Source organism: Dipodomys spectabilis, unplaced genomic scaffold, assembly GCF_019054845.1.
Source record: "Dipodomys spectabilis isolate Male_0828 unplaced genomic scaffold, ASM1905484v1 ptg000174l, whole genome shotgun sequence".
NCBI lineage: Eukaryota > Metazoa > Chordata > Mammalia > Rodentia > Heteromyidae > Dipodomys > Dipodomys spectabilis.
In genome coordinates, this window is record NW_024870851.1 from 9,811,761 (window position 1) to 9,832,126 (window position 20,366).

Genomic DNA, 20,366 nt, shown 5'->3' on the forward strand with positions numbered 1-20,366 from the left:
GTAAGATGTTCATGAGCAGCACCCGAGTTGATGGAAGAGGAGACCCCCCATGGAGCAGTGTATCTTGATGCTAACAGAATAACCAGGATCCTCAGTTGCAGCAACTGAGGAACAGCAGGCAATTGTGCTGATAATGTCTTAACATAAAAAAATCACTGTCTGAGCACGTTATATATAGTTTAAAGTTACAGAGAGATAGAATTCCGAAAGTAAAATAATTTCTTAGCACTGAACTTATAGATCCCAAGGAAGATAGACAAAGAACATTGACATATGCTAAAAGCAAACAGAAAAAGACTTTTATCTGGTAGGAACCAAGAAAATGGACATGGGCAGGATGTGTAAGTATGGAGTATTTCGCTCAAAACAAATACATTGTCAATAAAGTATGACATGCTCTTCTCCACCAGTGAGTTTTAAACATTATTTCACATGCATCACGTGTTTTATTGTTAATTAGCTAATGCATATTCATAGTTCAAAATTAAAAAGCATCTCAAGGCATATGATAGAAGCTGAATCTCTCCCAAAGATTTTTGCCTGTGTTGTTTGGACACTCAGAAGCCATTTTATTTTAAATTAGAAATCTTGTAGATATAATTAAGTATAGTAGCTGATCTGTGAGGGACAGTGAAAAGTACACACGTGTAACTTAAAATGTTATTTTAAATGGATGAGTAGATGAGTATTTCCAACAAATATATATGCATTTAAATACTTGCACTAGAACATCTTGAAGTTCCCTGACCTCCCCCTACCACCCGCTTCTGTTTTCAACCACTTGCAGTCCAGACCTTTTGTTCAGAAATGTGTCACACAGGTGGAATTCTTACACTTTCCATATTGTTACATGGAGGAAAGAAAAGTATGTATTTATCTACCTGGAACAAGATAAGAAAAAAAGAAAACCATCCATGACTTGTGTTTGGGCAGGCCGAGGCAAGCAGCAATGGTCTTTCTGTTAGCACAATCGCTGCTTCCCTGGAGAAAGGGCTGCCACAGCTGTGGGTATTCCCTTCTCTCTGCATCTTCCCATGTGTTATTTTTGGTTTATTTTCCCTGAGTCCTATTTTTGTTATCTTCTTTTTCTGTCTCTGTTGCCTTGAAAGCTGTGCTCACACCCATTATTATACTTTTCAAACAGTGAATAGAAGTTTCAAAGAAACTCAAAGATCTGGAACGCCTCTGAAAATACCCTAACATAAAAACATGCCAGTTAAAGGCACATGCCAGAGGCATGGTGGGTGAAATCACACTACATACTCACACCCGTATTATCTAGACACAATTCCATTTTCAGAGGTGGTTTTTAGGACACAGTGGATTACATTGAACCATCTTAGGGATATAGACAGACAGACAGACACAGACAGGTAGATATTCCATCTATCTCTCTAGGTATATAGTATATTATATATGTTATAATTTAGGTTCCTATTTCTTTGACTATGCAGTATACTTTCAATCAGAGTCACATGAAATGTGTTTTCAAAGTTCAGATTTCTGAACCCTGTCTTTTACTTCCTGCATCTGTTTTGTGCCTATAACAGAACTACCTAGAGCTGGGTAATTTCTAAGAGTAAGATGTTCATTTTGACTCATGAGCTGTAGTTTTGGAAGTCCAAGAGCATGGAAATGGCAATTGCTTGACTTCTGGTGAGAGTCTAGTAGGTGGCAGGACACATGAATGAATACCAGAGAGGAGTGGGGAACTAAAAACTCATTCTTACCAGAAAAGTATGTGTCCATTTATGAGAGCTCCATCTCCATGACCCACCTACTTCAGGCTCCAGTCTCCAATATTGCTACCCTGAGAATTAAGGTTTCAACACATACATTCCAACCATACCAACTGCTTCTTGAATCACAATTTCAAAAGCATGAGACCTAAAAATGTTCATTTTAAACACAAAGTGATTTCTATACAAAGTTTCAAACATTATTGAGAACATCCAATATTCTATGTATAAGTTAAACTGAGTCTGAGGACATTAGAAACATAAGCATTTTTGTAAATAAGGGTCTAATATATTGATCATTTTTCTGGGAAAGCCATCTAAGTGTTGTTTAACATTTGATAGACCCTTTTCTCAGAAATGACCCTGGGTTAACATGATGAACACCTACTAGCAACCACAGAGAGCTTAATCAAATAAAAAAGAATAGTAACCAGGCGCTGGTGGCTCACGCCTGTAATCCTAGCTACTCAGGAGGCTGAGATCTGAGAATTGCGGTTCAAAGCCAGCCTGGGCAGGAAAGTCCGTGAGATTCTTATCTTCAATAAACCACTAGAAAACAACAGGAAGTGGTGCTGTGGCTCAAGTGGTAGAGCTCTCGCCTTGAGCTGAAGGGCTGAAGGATAGTGCGTAAGCCCCGAGTTCAAGCCCCACAACTAACAACAACAACAACAAAAAGAATAGTACATTTACAATGAATAATATCTTTCAAAAATATTACTGGGACAGAGGAGAGCAAAATTCTGTTGCTTTTCAGTCTGGGAAAATTCATACAAACTGAAGCTAAAAATGGAGCCAAAGAAAATCAAGTTGACCTAATTCAGTGGAAAGTCTAAAAATAGTCTGATAGATCTTATTTTTCTATTTTTTTCATTAAAATTATTTTATTTGGTTTTATTCTGATGCTTAGAAAAAAGCGAATGTCTAAGCATGTTTTCTCCTGTGTGTGTGTGTGTGTGTGTGTGTGTGTGTATATGTGTGTGTGTGTGTGTGTGTGTGTGTGTGTGTGATCCTGTCTATGAAAAGAAGTAGGAAAGAGAATGAGAAGGAAACAAAGAGGAATTCCATTATGTTATTTTTCTGATGTAATAAGATTTTATCTTTTTAAAAAATTTTATGTGAATCTCAAATAATAATGATGACAGTATTATGTAAGACATAGCCAGAGCCATTATTTTCTTGATTGATTTTTATAGAGTTGAAATTTGAACCCAAGGCCTTGTACTTACTAGGCAAGTACTCTACAGCTTCAGCCAGTTCTTCATCCTTGGTCCTTTGGCTTGTTTTTTAGCTAGAGTCTGGTACTTTTGCCCAGGGCCAGTCTCAGAATGGCACCCCCCTACCGTCTCCTTTCATCCTGAGATTACAGCTATGCACCACTACCCAAGGAATAGCATATTATTATTGATGGCAGAAATAAAGAAGGATTCTTCAAACTGACCATAGACATTTAAAAAAAAACTATAAAACAGAATAAACACAATTTATGAGATACTTTTAGTTTAAAAGGCACTCAAAAAAGTGAAAGGAGATTAAAGCTAGTCACCACATTCTGGTATTAGCATACAATTTACTGGGTTTACTTGTATATATAATTTAAAGAAAAAACATTAGTATGGTTGGGAATGGTAGGCTCTCACTGAGGTACAGGTTGCCTCCCAAGTAGGAGGCCCTAGATTTGATCTGTAGCACCACAAAAGAACAATAGAAAACAGAAATTTTGAAATAATCTAGTTCTTTTTAGTAGAGTTAAAGTTCAGTAGGAATAATATTCCATATCACTTTCTTTGATAAAGTCATGTGACAGACCTTGCTTCTTTAAGCCACTGTTAGATTTTCAGTAAGAACACTATTAACTGTAGTCCTGTAAGAATTCTTCCTCTCTGTTCTTTTTGCTATACTGTATAGACTCTCAAAAAAAAAAAAGTGAATCACTGATTGCTCCTTGGGAAATTGTTAGGAAATAATTTGAAAATTGTTTAGAAGACAGCATCGCAGGTAAGTTTTGTGGCTTTTAATCCAATGTGGACAAAGATAAATGGATCTAGAGAGTGGCCTTCATTTTAGCATCAGAAGAGAGTGAAGGCATAATGGTATTTTTTCAGTTCTATAATTATTAAGATATAAATCATTCATGCAGTTGTTTAACATTCAGTACCACAGTGTCACTTGAGGCAAAATCTATTCTCTTAGTTGCATGTTCTGATCATAGCACTGGAAAGTGGAAAGTGGGTACCAGTTGTTGAGCCACTATGTCCTCCAAGGAAGAATCAGCTGTCTTTCCATCTTCTGGTCTTTCCCATGTTGCATTTGGAGAGCATAATCCTGCTCACAATAAGAGACTGAAGATTACATGGAGAGATTATGCACATTGCGAATTCCAAATCAAGATTCGTAGAATGGTACTCTTCATACTTAAGTGTGCATTGTGACGTTTTAATTTCAAAAGTCAAAACATATATGTGCTCTAATTAACTTGATTGCTCATGTTTAAGGGCAAACTACCCCAATCCTCAAACAAGTTATTTCTGTAGTATTAACATTTTTACTAAACAAATTGTATCCTACCCTATACCCTGCCCCCAATTTCTTTCTTCCTTGCTTTCTTAGTCTCTATTGAGCATCCGTGGCTCCCTGTTTTCCCCAAGACGCAATAGCAAAACAAGCATTTTTAGCTTCAGAGGCCGAGCAAAGGATGTTGGATCTGAAAATGACTTTGCTGATGATGAACACAGCACATTTGAAGACAGCGAGAGCAGGAGAGACTCATTGTTTGTGCCCCACAGACATGGAGAACGACGCAACAGTAACGTTAGTCAGGCCAGTATGTCATCCAGGATGGTGCCAGGGCTTCCAGCAAATGGGAAGATGCACAGCACTGTGGATTGCAATGGTGTGGTTTCCTTGGTGGGTGGACCATCAGCTCTAACGTCACCTACTGGACAACTTCAGCCAGAGGTGATAATAGATAAGCCAGATGCTACTAACATTATATGTCATTTTGACATACTCCAAGTCTGGGCAATGTAGCCCCTCGTACAATACTAAATGGAAGTCCTTAAAAGTAATACATGATTAATCGAATAGGAAACAATAAACTCTTCAGAACCCACTGAATTGCCTGGAACTATCAGCTTTCAAATGCTGTGGAGTAAAAGAGACTCAAGTTTTAGTTTTACACGAACTACATATCTGAAAATTCATTAGCCTTACCAGCACAGTGAACCCTTTGACAATCAAACCTTTGTTGTAGGTTTGCCCAAATTTGTATAATTATTCATTCAAATTCTGAAAAATTTGTATTCTTAAAATTGAATATTGTAATACTACTATAATGATAGTGGGCAGGTTTCATACAACCCTATTTTCAAATGATCCTGAAATAAAATGTGTTGATTTTTCTGTAGGATGGCGCAGAGAGAACTTTAAAAAATCTCAGGAAAGCACACACATTTCATTGTACATCTGTGTTTGTGCATGGAAAATATGGCCCATATATCAAAATTGTTAACATGCTTCAAAAAATTAAGCCTTGAGACTAATCATAGTATTTATTATTTATTTTGTAAGAGGACTTTGGTGTAGTTACTATTAATACAACTGAAAACATTATTTGTTTTCAAAGGAAATAATAATTCATTTTAGCATGCTTATACACTTTTCCCTGAAAATTTTATTAATTTAAAAAATTCTGTAACATAATTACATTATATAATTGCATCTAATCAATGAATTCTCATCAGAGGCTATCATATATGATTTTTAAAGTGGTCATACTATAACAATAAATTTAATATTTTATTATTACTAGAAAATTATTACTTGAAAAAAATGCATGTAGCATGATCTTCCAAAGAAATACTATGTGGTCTTGTTTCATCCATTGGAAAGGGTGGTTTGAGCCATCAGTATTTTGGTTTGCAGGGTACTACCACTGAAACAGAAGTCAGAAAGAGAAGGCTAAGTTCTTACCAAATTTCAATGGAAATGCTGGAGGATTCTTCTGGAAGGCAAAGAGCTATGAGCATAGCCAGCATCCTGACCAACACAATGGAGGGTAAGACGTAGGTCATGAGAGAGTTCCTTTGGCTGACTTCATCCCATGTGGAACTATTTTTTGTCCTTGTAGAACTGTTGAGGCCTACTCTTCAAGGTCAGAGCTATATTATAGGAATATATAGGTGGTAACTGGAGTGAATTATTATCACATTAATTGCAAAAACTAGTGTTAGCCTATTTATTTATTTTTGTGTCAGTCTTGGGGCTTGAATTCAGGGCCTGGCCACTATTCTTGAACTTTTGTGCTCAAGGCTGGTGCTCTACCTCTTTGAGCCATGGTATCATTTCCAGCTTTTTTGGTACTTAATTGAAGGACTTTCCTGCTCGGGCTGGCTTTGAACTGCGATCCCCAGATCTCAGCCTCCTGAGTAGCTAGGATTGCAGGCATGAACCACCAGCACCTGACTAGCGTATTTCTTTCTTTCAACCAGGATTTTTATATTGTTTATAGGGGTATATTTCACCACTCAATATTATGACAGTGAAAATCTATTTTGTTGTTATATAGGCCTTATATAGAGTGAACACTTCTAAGTCTAGATAGGAAAATGTACAGGGAACTGTTGCCAGGATTGGGAGATTGGTATGAATAAAATTATTAGTCATTTGTCTATGTATATGTATATATGAGGCTAGGATTCCAAGTGGCAGGAGTAAATTACAGGTATAAATCTGAGGCTGAATCTACATTATATAGAACATAGGCCAGATGCTGGTACCTCAGGCCTGTAATCCTAGCTACTCAGAAGGAGATCTGAGGATCATGGTACAAAGCTAGCCTGGGCAGAAAAGTCCCAGAGACGCTTCTCTCCAGAAAAAGCTAGAAGTTGCACTGTGGCTCAGGTGGTAGAGCATTAGCCTTGAGCACAAAGAGGCTCAGGAACAGTGCCCACACCCCAAATTCAAGTCACAGGATTGACAATAAATGAATAAATAAATAAAGCAGGAAGAGGACACAAACATTAATGAAGATCATAGCTTTAGACAGTGTTCTTTAAAAGGTTCTTCTTTAAAACTTCGTTTAAGTCATTATTTGTTAAATTTAACATTGATGTATAGCTTATTTAAGGATTTCATTTTCATGCTAATATAATATTGCCTGTTCATTCATTAATTATTTTATAAGGAGAATATTAAATTCAAGATACTTATTTTTTAATTTTAAAGAGAAAGAAGGTCTAGATGTATAATTTTTCATGAGCACTTATGTCTATTTACACATTTCCTGGGATTTGAACTCAAAACCTTTATTTGCTGGGCAAGCACTATATCAATTAATACAAACCCTTAGATGTTTGTGCTTTGTAGTTATTTTCCACAGGGCTTCACACATTTCTCCCAGGCTGGCCTCAAACCATTATCCACCTAATCTCTGCCTCATGATTATAGTTGGGATTAAAGATGTGCACTTCCAGGTCTGGCCTTTAATGGGTATTTTATTGGAAATACTTAATGGAATTATCTTCTCTTGCGTGCTAAACTAAGTAATATATTTTTCTCTCCTGTGCGTAAGCATTGCTTTCATTAAACAACATGTCATCTACTAACAACAATCATGCATTTTGCTCTTACTTATTATTGTTATTGTTCCTGCAGAACTTGAAGAATCTAGACAGAAATGCCCACCATGCTGGTACAGATTTGCCAATGTGTTCTTGATCTGGGATTGCTGTGAAGCATGGTTAAAAGTAAAGCATCTTGTGAATTTAATTGTAATGGATCCATTTGTTGATCTTGCCATCACTATTTGCATTGTCTTAAATACCCTCTTTATGGCCATGGAACACTACCCCATGACTGACCAATTCAGCAGTGTGTTGACTGTAGGAAACCTGGTAAGTTCATTTGAAGTCTACTTATTTTCCCTGGCAGGATAGAGAAAGATTAAAGGAGTACACCATCTCTGCTGTTAAATCTCAAAATGATGCAGTCATAGGATATCTCCAGAAGTAATCTAAAATTTATACAATATCAATGCTGATTGTTCAGGCCAATGTCTGTACTGATTAATCATTGAGTCTTACAGGTGTTAACTCCTGACAAGTCTTTATAGGATTTCTTCCTGGTAATTAATGCAGATCCAAAGTAAACATGAGATCCTGGTTCCACAAACTTGGGACTTTTTTTGTTGTTGTGTTCTACAAACAAATTACATCCACTGAAGGAATGTCCCAAATAATGATTTTTGTGAAAATTAAAAAGCCTAATCATTTAAAATTGAATTACCATATACCACTAAAATGCTCTTCATGATTGCCATACAAGAAATAGTTGGTAAAAAGGAAAGATATTTGTATGTCAACCATAATTTTGTTTCAAATTTGGTGAACTTGGATCTGTGATTGTTTGTATATCGTCTATGACCTGTTTGCTAGATTAGGTTTCTTTTAGTTTTAACCTTCAAATGCCTCCTGTCTCTTCCTTATAAAAGTTTTCTATGTGTATAATTGAACACATTGGATTTAGAACCTATTTAATATCTTAATTATATACTTATAAATAACCACAATATTATTTATTTTGCTTCATTATATTCTTAGTGTCTAATCTAAAAATAAAACAAATAAAATATGTGGGACAGTGATTTTTCATTGTAATTTCTGCCATGTAATTTAGAATTCTTTCCTGTGAATGTTAGAATTATGAAGGGATTGAACACTTTTAATTCGGCCTTAACTAGGTGATAGTATCAGTTTTGCTGAAGAAAAAGACCTGTGTTTTAAGGTTCAGATATGATCACCAGCAAGTATGTTCACATGCATAGCTCACAGACTCTTTTTCCATCTTACAACCTGCCCACTAGCAAAAGGCTTAGATCTCTTTTTGAGTTCCAGTTCAAAGACACTCTCAATAGGGCTGTTTGGCTTAGGTAGATGCCTCCTTTGTCTTAAATAACCTTGGTGCAGGATGTGGGATCTTGTGAAAACTCAGCAGTCTTGCTAAAAGAGAAATAGTTCCTAATAGAAGGAAGGAAAGGAGTGCTGTGTATGAATGTGTACTATGATGGTGGACTTTAGCTTCTCTGTGCTATTTAATTCAGGAAAACAACCAACACGTCCTTTGTATAATACCTTTGATATTCCTTGCTTTCTCTCCTCACCCCTCCTATCATCTCCCTTTCACCCCTCCTTTTCCCTTCCTTTCCTTTCCTTCATCTTTCCTTGTCTTCCTTCCTTCCTTCCTTCCTTCCTTCCTTCCTTCCTTCCTTCCTTCCTTCCTTCCTTCCTTCTTTCCTTCCTTCTTTCTTTCCTTCCTTCCTTTCTTCTTCTTTCCTTGCTTCCTTGCTTGCTTTCTTTCTTCATTGGAATTTTTAATGCCTATTAAAGTGGTTTTTACTTGGTGTTTTAATACTCTTAGTGACTCCTGGGATTATGAACAGTACTAGTGCAAATTGTGTTCCAGTTCTGTAACTCCAACTGTTACAGATCACTGCCCAAGGACTGCTTTAAGCACCTCATGTACACAGATGAAAAATTATCTTTCCCACAGTTGAGTTCAACTATTATTGCCCTCAATTTTACTTTATTTTATTTCACCATTAATAGTGGCCTACTAGCCCTAATGATAGCAATATTACAGTCTTTATGACTGGTTCTTTCTTTTATCAACTTGATATGAAGGCTTCTTATTTCTTCTTATAAAGCGTTTTTTAAACCTAAAGGCACTATTACAATAATATTTTCAGTGCTTTTATCTCATTTTTCTTAAGTAGCCACCATCAACCCCAATAGATTAGTCACCATTTAATATAAATACCACACACCAGTTTATATATTTAATATTGGAACATATTTGCTTTCCATTGTTCTCTATATTCAGATTTGAAGTATTTTTATTAAACTCATGTCAATAATTCATATTCCTTAAGGTCCAACTTCATCCCCTTCTTTTCTAAACTGACAGTCCACATTGAGTACCTTTTCTTAACTCTTAAGAACTTAAAAACATCATTAGCATTAAAAATATTCTTAAGTTATGATTTTTAGTTTTCAAATCTGTTATAAATTTCTCAATGTCAGAGGTTATATCGCGTTTCTTTTTGTATCTTCCACATTTTTTGTGCTATGCTCATTCAATGAGTCACCCACTGGTTGTTTTCAGTCTCCAAAGGGCTTCTTTAGGTAGCATGTTTTGCAAAAGGACACAGGCTTTGGAGTCAGCTGAAACTGGATTAGCTCATAGTTGCCAATGCTTACTAATAATATAGACTTTGGAAAAGTACCACAATCAGCACAAGTGTTTGTTTTCTGTTATTGAAATGGGTGCAGTAATATCTACCCATCTGTGTGAGTTGTTGTGAAGGTCATGTGAGGTAGTGTGAAAACACCTAGCATTGAGCCTGGCATCTATGTGCTCATTAAACAGCTTCCTTCCTCTTGCATATATGCTATTAACCTCTTAGCCCTTTCTTTTGAAATATTGATGGAAAATATTTCTGCTCTGGCTCTTGTGTTTTCCCCAGGATATTGGACAGTTGGGGAAATTTTGGAAATTTACCAGTGGAAAGCAGGAAATTGGGGTCTTATAGACATCCACTGTTGAATCTTTTGAGTATGGAAGCACAAGATAAAAGAGATTGGCTTAAAAATGATTAAATGGAAAAGCACTAGATGAAAGCATCCAGTCTGGGTCTTAGGGAATAATTCAAGCTAAAAGTCTGTGGGTCCTGAACATCACTTGGATTGTTGGGCCTATTTTCAAAACACACAGAGAGTGTGTACAATGGAGTAGGTGACTTTTCATTCCCCTTCCAATTCTATGGTGGTTTTCATCTTAACCAATATAGTGAGATAGGAAATTTTGAAGAGAAATTGATGAATAGTAGATTATTATAGTATACTCAGCAGTAAAATTCATGTTAGTGCTGGGAAAACAAGGGTGATCAATATAGAAAGCATAGATGACAAAAATGGACTTGAGTTATTTCTAAATGAACGTAACTGTCTATATTGGATGAAACATCCTTATTATAATCAATAATAACAGCTCCTATCAATGAGGCATGGCATAGTAGAGTACTTGTGGCTTATGCTTAAAATCCTAGTTACCCAGGAGACTGAGAGATGAAGATTGTGGTTTGAGACCAGCCTTGGTAGGAAAACCCATGAAACTCTTGTCTCCAAAAAACCACCAAAAAGCTGGAAATGGAGATGTGGCTTAAGGGGGAGAGCTTCAGTGAAAAAAGTTGAGAGATAGCACTTAGGCTCTGAGTTCTAACCCCAGTACTATCACACACACTCACACACACACATACACACATAGACACACACACACACACACACACACACACACACACACACACACATATAGATACTTCCTATGAAGTAACTTCTAATATAATATCTTGTTTTATTCCCATAATTTTATAATGTGTATATATATATATAATATTTTACATATGAAGGTTGAGAGAGAGTAATATAGAAACCGTTTCTTAGATTATGTATACTTTGCTATCTGTGGGCTGTATTTTATAACAAAGGTGATTTCAGTTATATTTTGTGGGGAGATTAGTTTGCTCATGAAAATAAAGTTGAGTTTCTAAGGACTAATTTACTATATCTCAAATGATCCCATACTGACATGGAGGTGAAGATGTAAAGGTGTTAGTTGAATTAAGAATAATAATCAGACTGGGAAGGTGTCTCAGTGTTAGAGTGCTTGCCTTGCATGTATGAGGCCCTGGATTCTATTCCTCAGTACCACATAAGCAGAAAAAGCTGGAAGTGGCACTGTGGCTCAAAGTAGTAGAGCACTAGCCTTGAGCTGAAGAGCTGAGGGACAGTGCCCAGGCCCAGAGTTCAGGCCCCACCACGAACCAAAAAAACAAAAACAAAAACAAATGATAATAAAAGAATACAGAAGAGTATGGAAATTAGTCCTCATTTAGTTGATATACCCCATTTTGCATCCTGTTGCTGCAAAACATAAAAATTACATCAACTTCCTGGCTGATTGGATTTATTACATTTGAATGTTTAGAGATAAAAAGGCTTTACTGAGTTTCTCTGAGGGGTTGTGTTTAGATGGTAGCATGGGGGCTTAGCTTTTAGCCATTTCAAAACCCATAGTCCCATTTTAGGGTTTCTGTAAGATGGAAAGAGCCCATCAATAAAAATAGGTTAGAAAAACTCTTCAAACAAAACCTCTTCAAATAACCTGATGGTACTAAACCTGCACTAAAATGTTCAAAAACAACCCCAAATTGAAAATATTAAAGAAAGCTGTAATTTTGAATTGAACATTCTAATTAAAATTTAAAATATTAAAACAATCATTTTAAAGCAAGCTTTCATGGTCATAATATAGTTGGCTTTCTTTTCTTTTGAGATGATCTCCCTGTGGAGCCCAGCCTATTCTGGAATTCTCCAGAAAGACTGGATTGGCTTCAACCTTCCAATGTTCCTACACTCAGCCTCCCAAGTGGTGGAATTATAGGCATATACTACCATATATGACTTTGGGATTACATTTTTGGATGAAAATATGAATTGAGGATATTATATTTTGTTCAGTACAAGAGATATAATCATTTCAGAGGGCCTTAAAAATCACCTTATGATTTTCTGTAGGAAGAGATATTTGAAGGTCATTTATCTGGAGAATTTCTATCTCTCTTTAATGTACTTCTGTCTTCAGGGTGCCTGTTTCAAATAATAGCTACTTCTGAAAGTTTTATATAAGATATCAAATTTTTATGTTAGAACTTATTTTAAATTCACCAGGAAAATGCTATTTGGAAAGAAAGTCCCAGGGTGAACTATTCTATAAAATAAAAGCACAATTTTCAATGTAGACCCCATCATGGGCTTCCATGGACAACAGCTTGCTCAAAATGAGTTTTATTTCAATTTGCATGAAATATGACACTACCGAACTTAATATTTTCTTTTAGCTCTTTTTGTGATTAGAAAAATGAGATGTTCGCCATTTTTGAAAACTATTACAAGAATGAGTTAAGATTTCTTTGATTAATGTGATGGTTCGGGACACCAACTAGTTTCAGTACTGTGATTTTGAGAGTTTCTTCAAGGTAAAGGCTGGTTTATTTTAATCAGTAATATGCTTGATATTACCATCACAAAACGCAGGGTTTTTTTTTCGATAGAAAACTATAGAGTCTACCTATAGAGTGATTACTTTAGAAGACTTTTTGAAAGAGTAACTTTGTAACTCTTTATGACCACCTATCTCTTTGCCTACAGTTTTCAGTTGTACAGACTGGATGTTGACTTTGTTTCATTGTGTTTTTCTTTCTATTGTCAAATACACATTTTATCTAGCAACTCAAATAATTCATTTATCTTAATTATGGGTATGTGCATACTGAGAATGTTCTCCTGCTGGCTTCAATTAGCTCTGCAGTTCTTTGTCCTATTAATCCATTAACCTTAATTCTGAGGCATGGCACATCCAAAGATTATTGTTAGGAAACATTTGTTGCAAACACAATGTTGTTTCAGCAATGTTTATAAAATTATAGACACAAAATTGCTGTCCCATAAAGAAAGAAAACACAAAATCTAGAACTGAGTGTTTATTTCTACTGTTTTTTTAAAGTAATGTGTAGTAACACCCCCAAATAGATGGATTTGTAATATGACCTCTGAAATAGACTTGCTTGGAGAAGCCTTCTGTATCAAGGAGCCAGTAATTCAGTAGCCACTGTTCCGTATCAGATTTAATTTGTGAATGGTGGAAGGTTTTTTTCTTGGAAATCTAGCTAATTTCTTTTTCTTTTTCTTTTTTTTTGAGTCCGGTCATGGGGTCTGAACTCTGGGCCTGGGCACTGTCCCTCAGCTCTTCAGCTCAAGGCTAGCGCTCTACCACTTGAGCCACAGCACCACTTCCGCCTTTTTTCTTTCTGCTTATTTGGTGCTGAGGAATCGAACCCAGGGCCTCAGGCATGCAAGACAAGTGCTCTACCACTGAGCCACCTTCCTAGCCCCTCCAGCTGATTTCTTTTTTAATTTTTATTTATTTTTTATTGTGAAAATACTGTACAGAGGGGTTACAATTACATGGGCAAGATAATGAGTACATTTCTTATCAAGCATTGTAGCCTCCTCCTTTGTTTCCCCTTCCCATCCCTTCCCAGTCTCCCCCAGCTCCCCCCACACAATACTCCCCCCCCACCAAAGTTGTAAATTTCATTTTCAACATGACAACTTGTACTTCTCATTGTTGCAACGGGTCCACCTGTATCCTTATTTAAACAACTTGTTTTTCCCCTTCCCCTCCACAAATTATACCAACATCAAATACAGTGAAAGAGGGGTTATACTGTGGGGGAGGGACATACAAAGCAAAAAAGAAATAATCTTATAAATGCGTTAGAAACAAGTGCATGAAAGAAAAAAACCATTTGAATACATATCTTAGGGTTCATTTTCCTAACATCACCTTATCTGACCTTTTCTGCTTGACTCAGACATATACTCGATATTGCAAATAAGGGAAACCATGGGACTTATGTTTCTTTGGGCTTGGCTTACTTCACTTAATATAATTTTTTCCAAGTCTTTCCATTTCCTAACAAATGGGGCAATGTCATTCTTTCTGATGGAGGCATAGAATTCCATTGTGTATATATAACACATTTTCTTGATCCATTCATCTACTGAGGGGAATCTGGTTTGCTTCCATATCTTAGCTATAGTAAATAATGCTGCAATAAACATAGTTGTGCTGGTAGCTTTAGTGTGGTCTTGTTTGTAAACATTTGGGTAAATGCCCAAAAGTGAGATTGCTGGGTCATAGGGGAGCTCTATGTGGAGTCTTTTGAGGAACCTCCATACTACTTTCCAAAGTGGTTGAACAAGTTTACACTCTCACCAACAATAGAATAAGGTTCCCTTCTGTCCACATCCCCTCCAGCATCTGTTGTTTTTAGAGTTCTTGATTTTTGCCATTCTAACTGGGGTGAGGTAGTATCTCAGTGTTGTTTTGATTTGCATCTCTTTTATGGCTAGGGAGGTTGAGCATTTCTTCATGTGTCTATTGGCCGTCCTTCTTTCTTCTTCAGAGAAGTTTCTCCAGCTGATTTCTTAAATAAGACAATCCACTTCACAAAATACTACTTGAGTTGTATTTGTTAAATTTAAAACTCAGCTTTGTTTTCACTAGGTTTGGTGATCTTCTTTATATATTGTCTCTATGGATTCTGTCAGCTTTCAAGTTTTTCAGTGCCACTGAAGTGCCGCTCCTCTCTGTTTTCCTTCAGGTCTTCACTGGGATCTTCACAGCAGAAATGGTCCTCAAGATCATTGCCATGGACCCCTATTATTATTTCCAAGAGGGCTGGAATATCTTTGATGGGATTATTGTCAGCCTGAGTTTAATGGAACTTGGTTTGTCAAATGTGGAGGGATTGTCTGTACTGCGATCATTCAGACTGGTATTTGCCTGCATTCACTGTTTACACCCTATTGCTTACTGTCATAATTGAAATGTGTATCCATATCACTACTATAGTTCCTTTAATGATATCAATATGAATAAGTAATATCGTGATTGTCATTGAGAGTATCTTTTCATTGTATTATAGCTCCGGGTGTTCAAGTTGGCAAAATCGTGGCCCACGCTGAACATGCTAATAAAGATCATTGGCAACTCCGTGGGGGCGCTGGGAAACCTCACCTTGGTGTTGGCCATCATCGTCTTCATCTTTGCGGTGGTCGGCATGCAGCTCTTCGGTAAGAGCTACAAAGAATGCGTCTGCAAGATCAACGAGGACTGCACGCTGCCTCGCTGGCACATGAACGACTTCTTCCACTCCTTCCTCATCGTGTTCCGCGTGCTGTGTGGGGAGTGGATAGAAACCATGTGGGACTGCATGGAGGTGGCTGGCCAGACCATGTGCCTTATTGTTTTCATGTTGGTCATGGTGATTGGAAACCTCGTGGTAGGTATGAGTTGTGAATGTTCATAAATAAGGACTAGACTAGATGATAGGTAATAAGGTGACCTGAGGGGTACAATCTTGGGTTTTCTGGTAAATGACTTAGACTCAAATCCCGCCCACTGCATGACCATGAGCAAGTTACTCAATTTCTCTGGCACAGGATTCCTATCAGTGACCCTGGAATAAGTGTGGTGGATGGAGGATTATGTAAACTACTTCTGATGAAAATTTCAGAATCATAAATTTGTTATTTCTTTGATTTTTTCTTAGATGATGATTAAAACATTCTTTATCAAAACATTCTTATTCTAATATTATTCTGATAAGAAATTCTCTGTTAATCCTAAGGAGAGCTATTTCACACTGAACTTACTGCTTTTTACATGTTCATAGTATTTACTTACTGAGAAATATAGGCTTCATACCACCAAAGTTTGAAGATAAATTATAATAAAATAGATTATTATATTTGAGCTTCAGGTTATAATTATGCTCCCCCCCCCCTTTTTGTGTATGTGTTCATGGGCTTCAACTCTGAGTTTAGGCACTGTTCCTGAGCTCTTCAGCTCAAGGCTAGTGCTCTACCACTTGAGCCACAGAACCACTTCCAGCTCAAAGGTTATAAATATTCAAATAATTAAGCATGATACAGAGCCAGGCACAGGTGGCTCATACCTGCAATTCTACTAAGGTGACTGAAATCTGAGGATCATGGTTTAAAGAAAGTCCATGAAACCCTTATTTCTGAGTAATTACCACAATGGCCAGAAGTGGAGCTGTGACTTAAATGATAGAGCACTAGCCTTGAGCAAAATAGATCAGGGACAGGCAAGATTTTTAAAAATACTGATTTTTCCATGACTCAAAGGCATTAATATAAAAACAGTTTATGTAGGTATGTGTTTTTATAATCACACTTTTTAGTCATGTGTGGACAAAATTCCTTTGAAGGGTAAATTTCAAATAACATCCCTCAAAGAACACTAGCAAGATATCATTTAACCTATCATTTTTCTCAAAATAATAGATTAAAAAGTTATAGAGTCTGAAAGAAATTCAATGTATAAAGGAACAAGTGGGGTTTCTTCTTTCTTTCTACAGTATAACATACAGGAACTCAATAATTACATTTCAAGTTAAATATTTTCATAAATAAATTCTCTTTTACAAGAAATTGTGAATTATTTGTGCATTACCATTGATTTTTAGTTAATTAATTTTCTCCTCTGGATCACAATGGTATGGAGAATTAGTATATACATGACGCAGGTCTAGCCTAAACCCCAGAATAATTATTGAGTTTTCTCTATCTGTTGAGATCTTTGAACAAATACACTTCACAAAGTAGTTGATAGGAAATGTTTTAAACCTTATATAAATTTCATTTGGAAGTTTCCGCTACTATGTGTTGCAGCCATTGGACCAACAGAATTTTTATTTCAAGAATAGTGTTTGTAAGGGTAGATGAAACAAGAGAAGGAAGAATGCTGTTAAGAATTCAATATATATACTAAAAAAACAAAAAAGTAAAGTAAGGGTCTGGGTGAGAATGTCGATATGGGTGACACTGGTCAAGTATTGGTAAAGTGCTTTGTTAAATGGCAATTCTTATGTACAACTACATGAGAAAAATGAACAAAAAAGTGCTTGCTAAAGAATATTGTTTTTATATATATCAAGTTATTAAATAAAATATTACTTATACAAATGAAGGTAGACAAAGTAAAGCTAATAAAGTAAAATGATTAAGATGTAAAAAACCTTTTGTTCTCTTTGAAGAACACCTTGAGCTCACCTTGAGCTCTCCTTGAGCTGAAGAGCTGAGGGACAGGGCCCAAGCCCAGAATTCAAGCCCCACGACCGAAAAAAAAAACCCAAAATCTCCAAAGCATAAAAGTAGGTTTTGTTTTTCACTATAAGCCTAAGTAGAGACACTAAGTCTCAGGAGATGCGCTTTTCTGTTTTTCTTCTCAGTGGGGAAATAGAGGTGCCTGGCTTACCATTTGCCTTTCTACAAGGTAAAATTGATCGGAGTCTTTGAATAGCATGTAATTTCAACAGAGGCTGAAATATAATAAGCATTCAAGAAGAATTTGTTAAAATCTTTTAAAATTTTTATGTATAATTTAATATTAACACAGAACTTTTTTTCCTTTCCTTTCTTTTCCCTTTCTTATTCTTCTAGGTTCTGAACCTCTTTCTGGCCTTATTGTTGAGCTCATTTAGCTCTGACAACCTTGCTGCTACTGATGATGATAATGAAATGAACAATCTCCAGATTGCTGTGGGAAGGATGCAAAAGGGAATTGATTATGTAAAAAATAAAATATGGGAGTGTTTTCGCAAAGCTTTTTTTAGAAAGCCCAAAGTAATAGAAATCCATAAGGACAACAAAATGGAGAGGTGCTTATCCAACAACACTGGAATTGAAATCAGCAAAGAACTGAATTATCTTAAAGATGGAAATGGAACAACCAGTGGTGTAGGTACTGGAAGTAGTGTGGAAAAATATGTAAATGATGAAAATGATTACATGTCATTCATAAACAACCCTAGCCTCACCGTAACAGTGCCAATTGCTGTTGGGGAGTCTGACTTCGAAAATTTAAATACTGAGGAGTTCAGCAGTGAGTCAGAACTAGAAGAAAGTAAAGAGGTAAGGATGCTTTTAAGTTTGCATTTCCTATGATACACACACACTGTGGTTATTCCTGATGTTAATGTGCATTATTAAAAAGCAATATTATGTTGAGAACTTAGCTTAATGGTAGAATATCATATGCTAGGGACTATTTCAATCCCTGGCACTGAAATATCAGTAATAGTGAAGTCATAGGGTAATGTTGGGAAATTATGAGAAAGTATGGGTACTCTATAAATAAATATTCAGTTTCTTATAGTGAATCACACTTGTGAAAAATTAGTAAGCTTGTCTTCTTCAGAATTTGAGGGCCAATTTCAAATGTGACCTTGTATAAAAAAAAAGAAACTAGTTAATACATTCTATGCCACATTATATTATGCTCTTCAGACAAATCAGTAGTCTGTTTTATTGATAATTGTGCTGGGTTTATCTTCTTATTGTCCATATTAGACTTTTACTTTAAGTGTGGAAGTTTTGTATAATCTCTGTTCATCTCTGCAAGTTTTATTCATGTGTGTGATGAGTTATTTATAGAAGCATTAAAATTATTGGGAAAATGAAAGTAGTACTGAGTTAATTCCATCTCATCAGGAATGGATAAATCTATAAAGTCTTCCAGATTAACTAAAAAATACTAAGATATACTTTAAAAAACTGCACTTCAGGGTTAGGGTTGGATAATAGATGGAAAACCTGTTCTTACGATAGTATTCTTCATTGTTGATGGAAGGGAGAAAGAGAGTGGTGGAGCGAGAGAAGGGGTGAATGGAAAGAGGCAAGGAGGGAAAGAGAGAGGAAGGGAAGAGGGGAAGTTGTTGATACTGTATTAAACCTTCTAGGGTAGCAAAATGGTAGTAATTCTTCAATTCTGTTTTGTGGTAAAAAGATGAAAACCTTTGGCTATTTTTGTGGATTTCTAGTACACCAATCAGAATTACTTCAGATTTACAGAATTACAGAATTACAACAGATGGAGTCAGGAAAGACATGTTTTAGCTTGAGGGTATAATGCTGACACCATGTGCCTCAGACCAGTACTGTCTGATTTTGTGAGAATAATTTGGAAGTTTCCCTTTTAAAATATGTGTACCAACAAAATTGGTCTGAAATTCCTATAATAAGTAGCTGACATTACAACTCATAGTTGCCTGATTTCCCACATATTTCAGAGTTGATGAGATGTGTCATGATACTAAATATTAAAATACTTTGAAAAATGTTTCTAAAAATGAAGTAGTAGTACTCTTTCTTTGAATTATACTTGAAGTCTGCTTAGCAAGTTCACTGCTATGTTATCTGGCTCATTCTAAACTTTCAAAACTAACTTTATTTTTCCATCACCTCACAAAGATTTGAGATGAAACACCAATTAATTAGCAAGCTAATAATGTTTATTATGAATTTGGCAGTCTACTGTATTCTTAGGGTAAGGAAGACTTAATGAAGAATGTTAACACACAAATCTACTCCAGGGAAATCTCCACATATTTAACTAACACACTTTGCAGAATCCCTAAAAATCTATCTAAATGCTTAATCCTGCGTCTAAAATTATAAACAGGAGAGATAAAATTAAAGTAGGTGTCAAAGTGTGAGTCAAATGTAGATGAACAGAAAGCAGAAATCTAGAAAATAAAAGTCAGAGAGGAGAGTGAGGCTTAGTATTAAAGTGGAGAATATAGTAGAAAATACCTTTGAGAGGGTTGGGTATGTCAGATGGCAAATGTTCAAGTAAGTTAGAGTGTAGAATTAACAGCATAGTCAGTTTTTTAGAAGTTTTTTTTCTCTTGAAACACAGGAAGCCAACAAGAATGTATTATATGAAATAATCATTTGATATCCAAGGGCAAAACAGCCTAGATTGAAAGATACTTTGGGGAATGTAACAAAAACATTTGATAGCAATGAGATGATAAAGTCTGAGCTAGGGTAAAAAAGCAACTGAGACTAACTGACAATTTAACAAACCTAAAATATCAGACATTGGAAAAAATGAAAATACATCACTGTTTGAAATGATCCT

The 20,366-nt window shown here is 36.0% G+C and overlaps 1 protein-coding gene across 16 annotated transcripts in view; it reads left to right on the forward strand.

Annotated features, from left to right (window-relative positions):
* Positions 1-20,366, forward strand: part of LOC122120053 (sodium channel protein type 3 subunit alpha) — an 84,482-nt gene that overhangs the window by 32,165 nt on the left and 31,951 nt on the right. For 8 of the 16 annotated variants that reach the window (XM_042694079.1, XM_042694070.1, XM_042694068.1 and 5 more), the window contains 6 exons: positions 4,347-4,694; positions 5,661-5,793; positions 7,392-7,630; positions 15,019-15,192; positions 15,343-15,699; positions 17,885-18,355. In XM_042694079.1, the coding sequence (XP_042550013.1) occupies positions 4,347-4,694; positions 5,661-5,793; positions 7,392-7,630; positions 15,019-15,192; positions 15,343-15,699; positions 17,885-18,355 (1,722 nt within the window). Of the gene's footprint in view, positions 1-4,346; positions 4,716-5,660; positions 5,794-7,391; positions 7,631-15,018; positions 15,193-15,342; positions 15,700-17,884; positions 18,356-20,366 lie in introns of those variants that run through there. The other 8 variants (XM_042694073.1, XM_042694072.1, XM_042694075.1 and 5 more) reach the window with 5 other exon arrangements.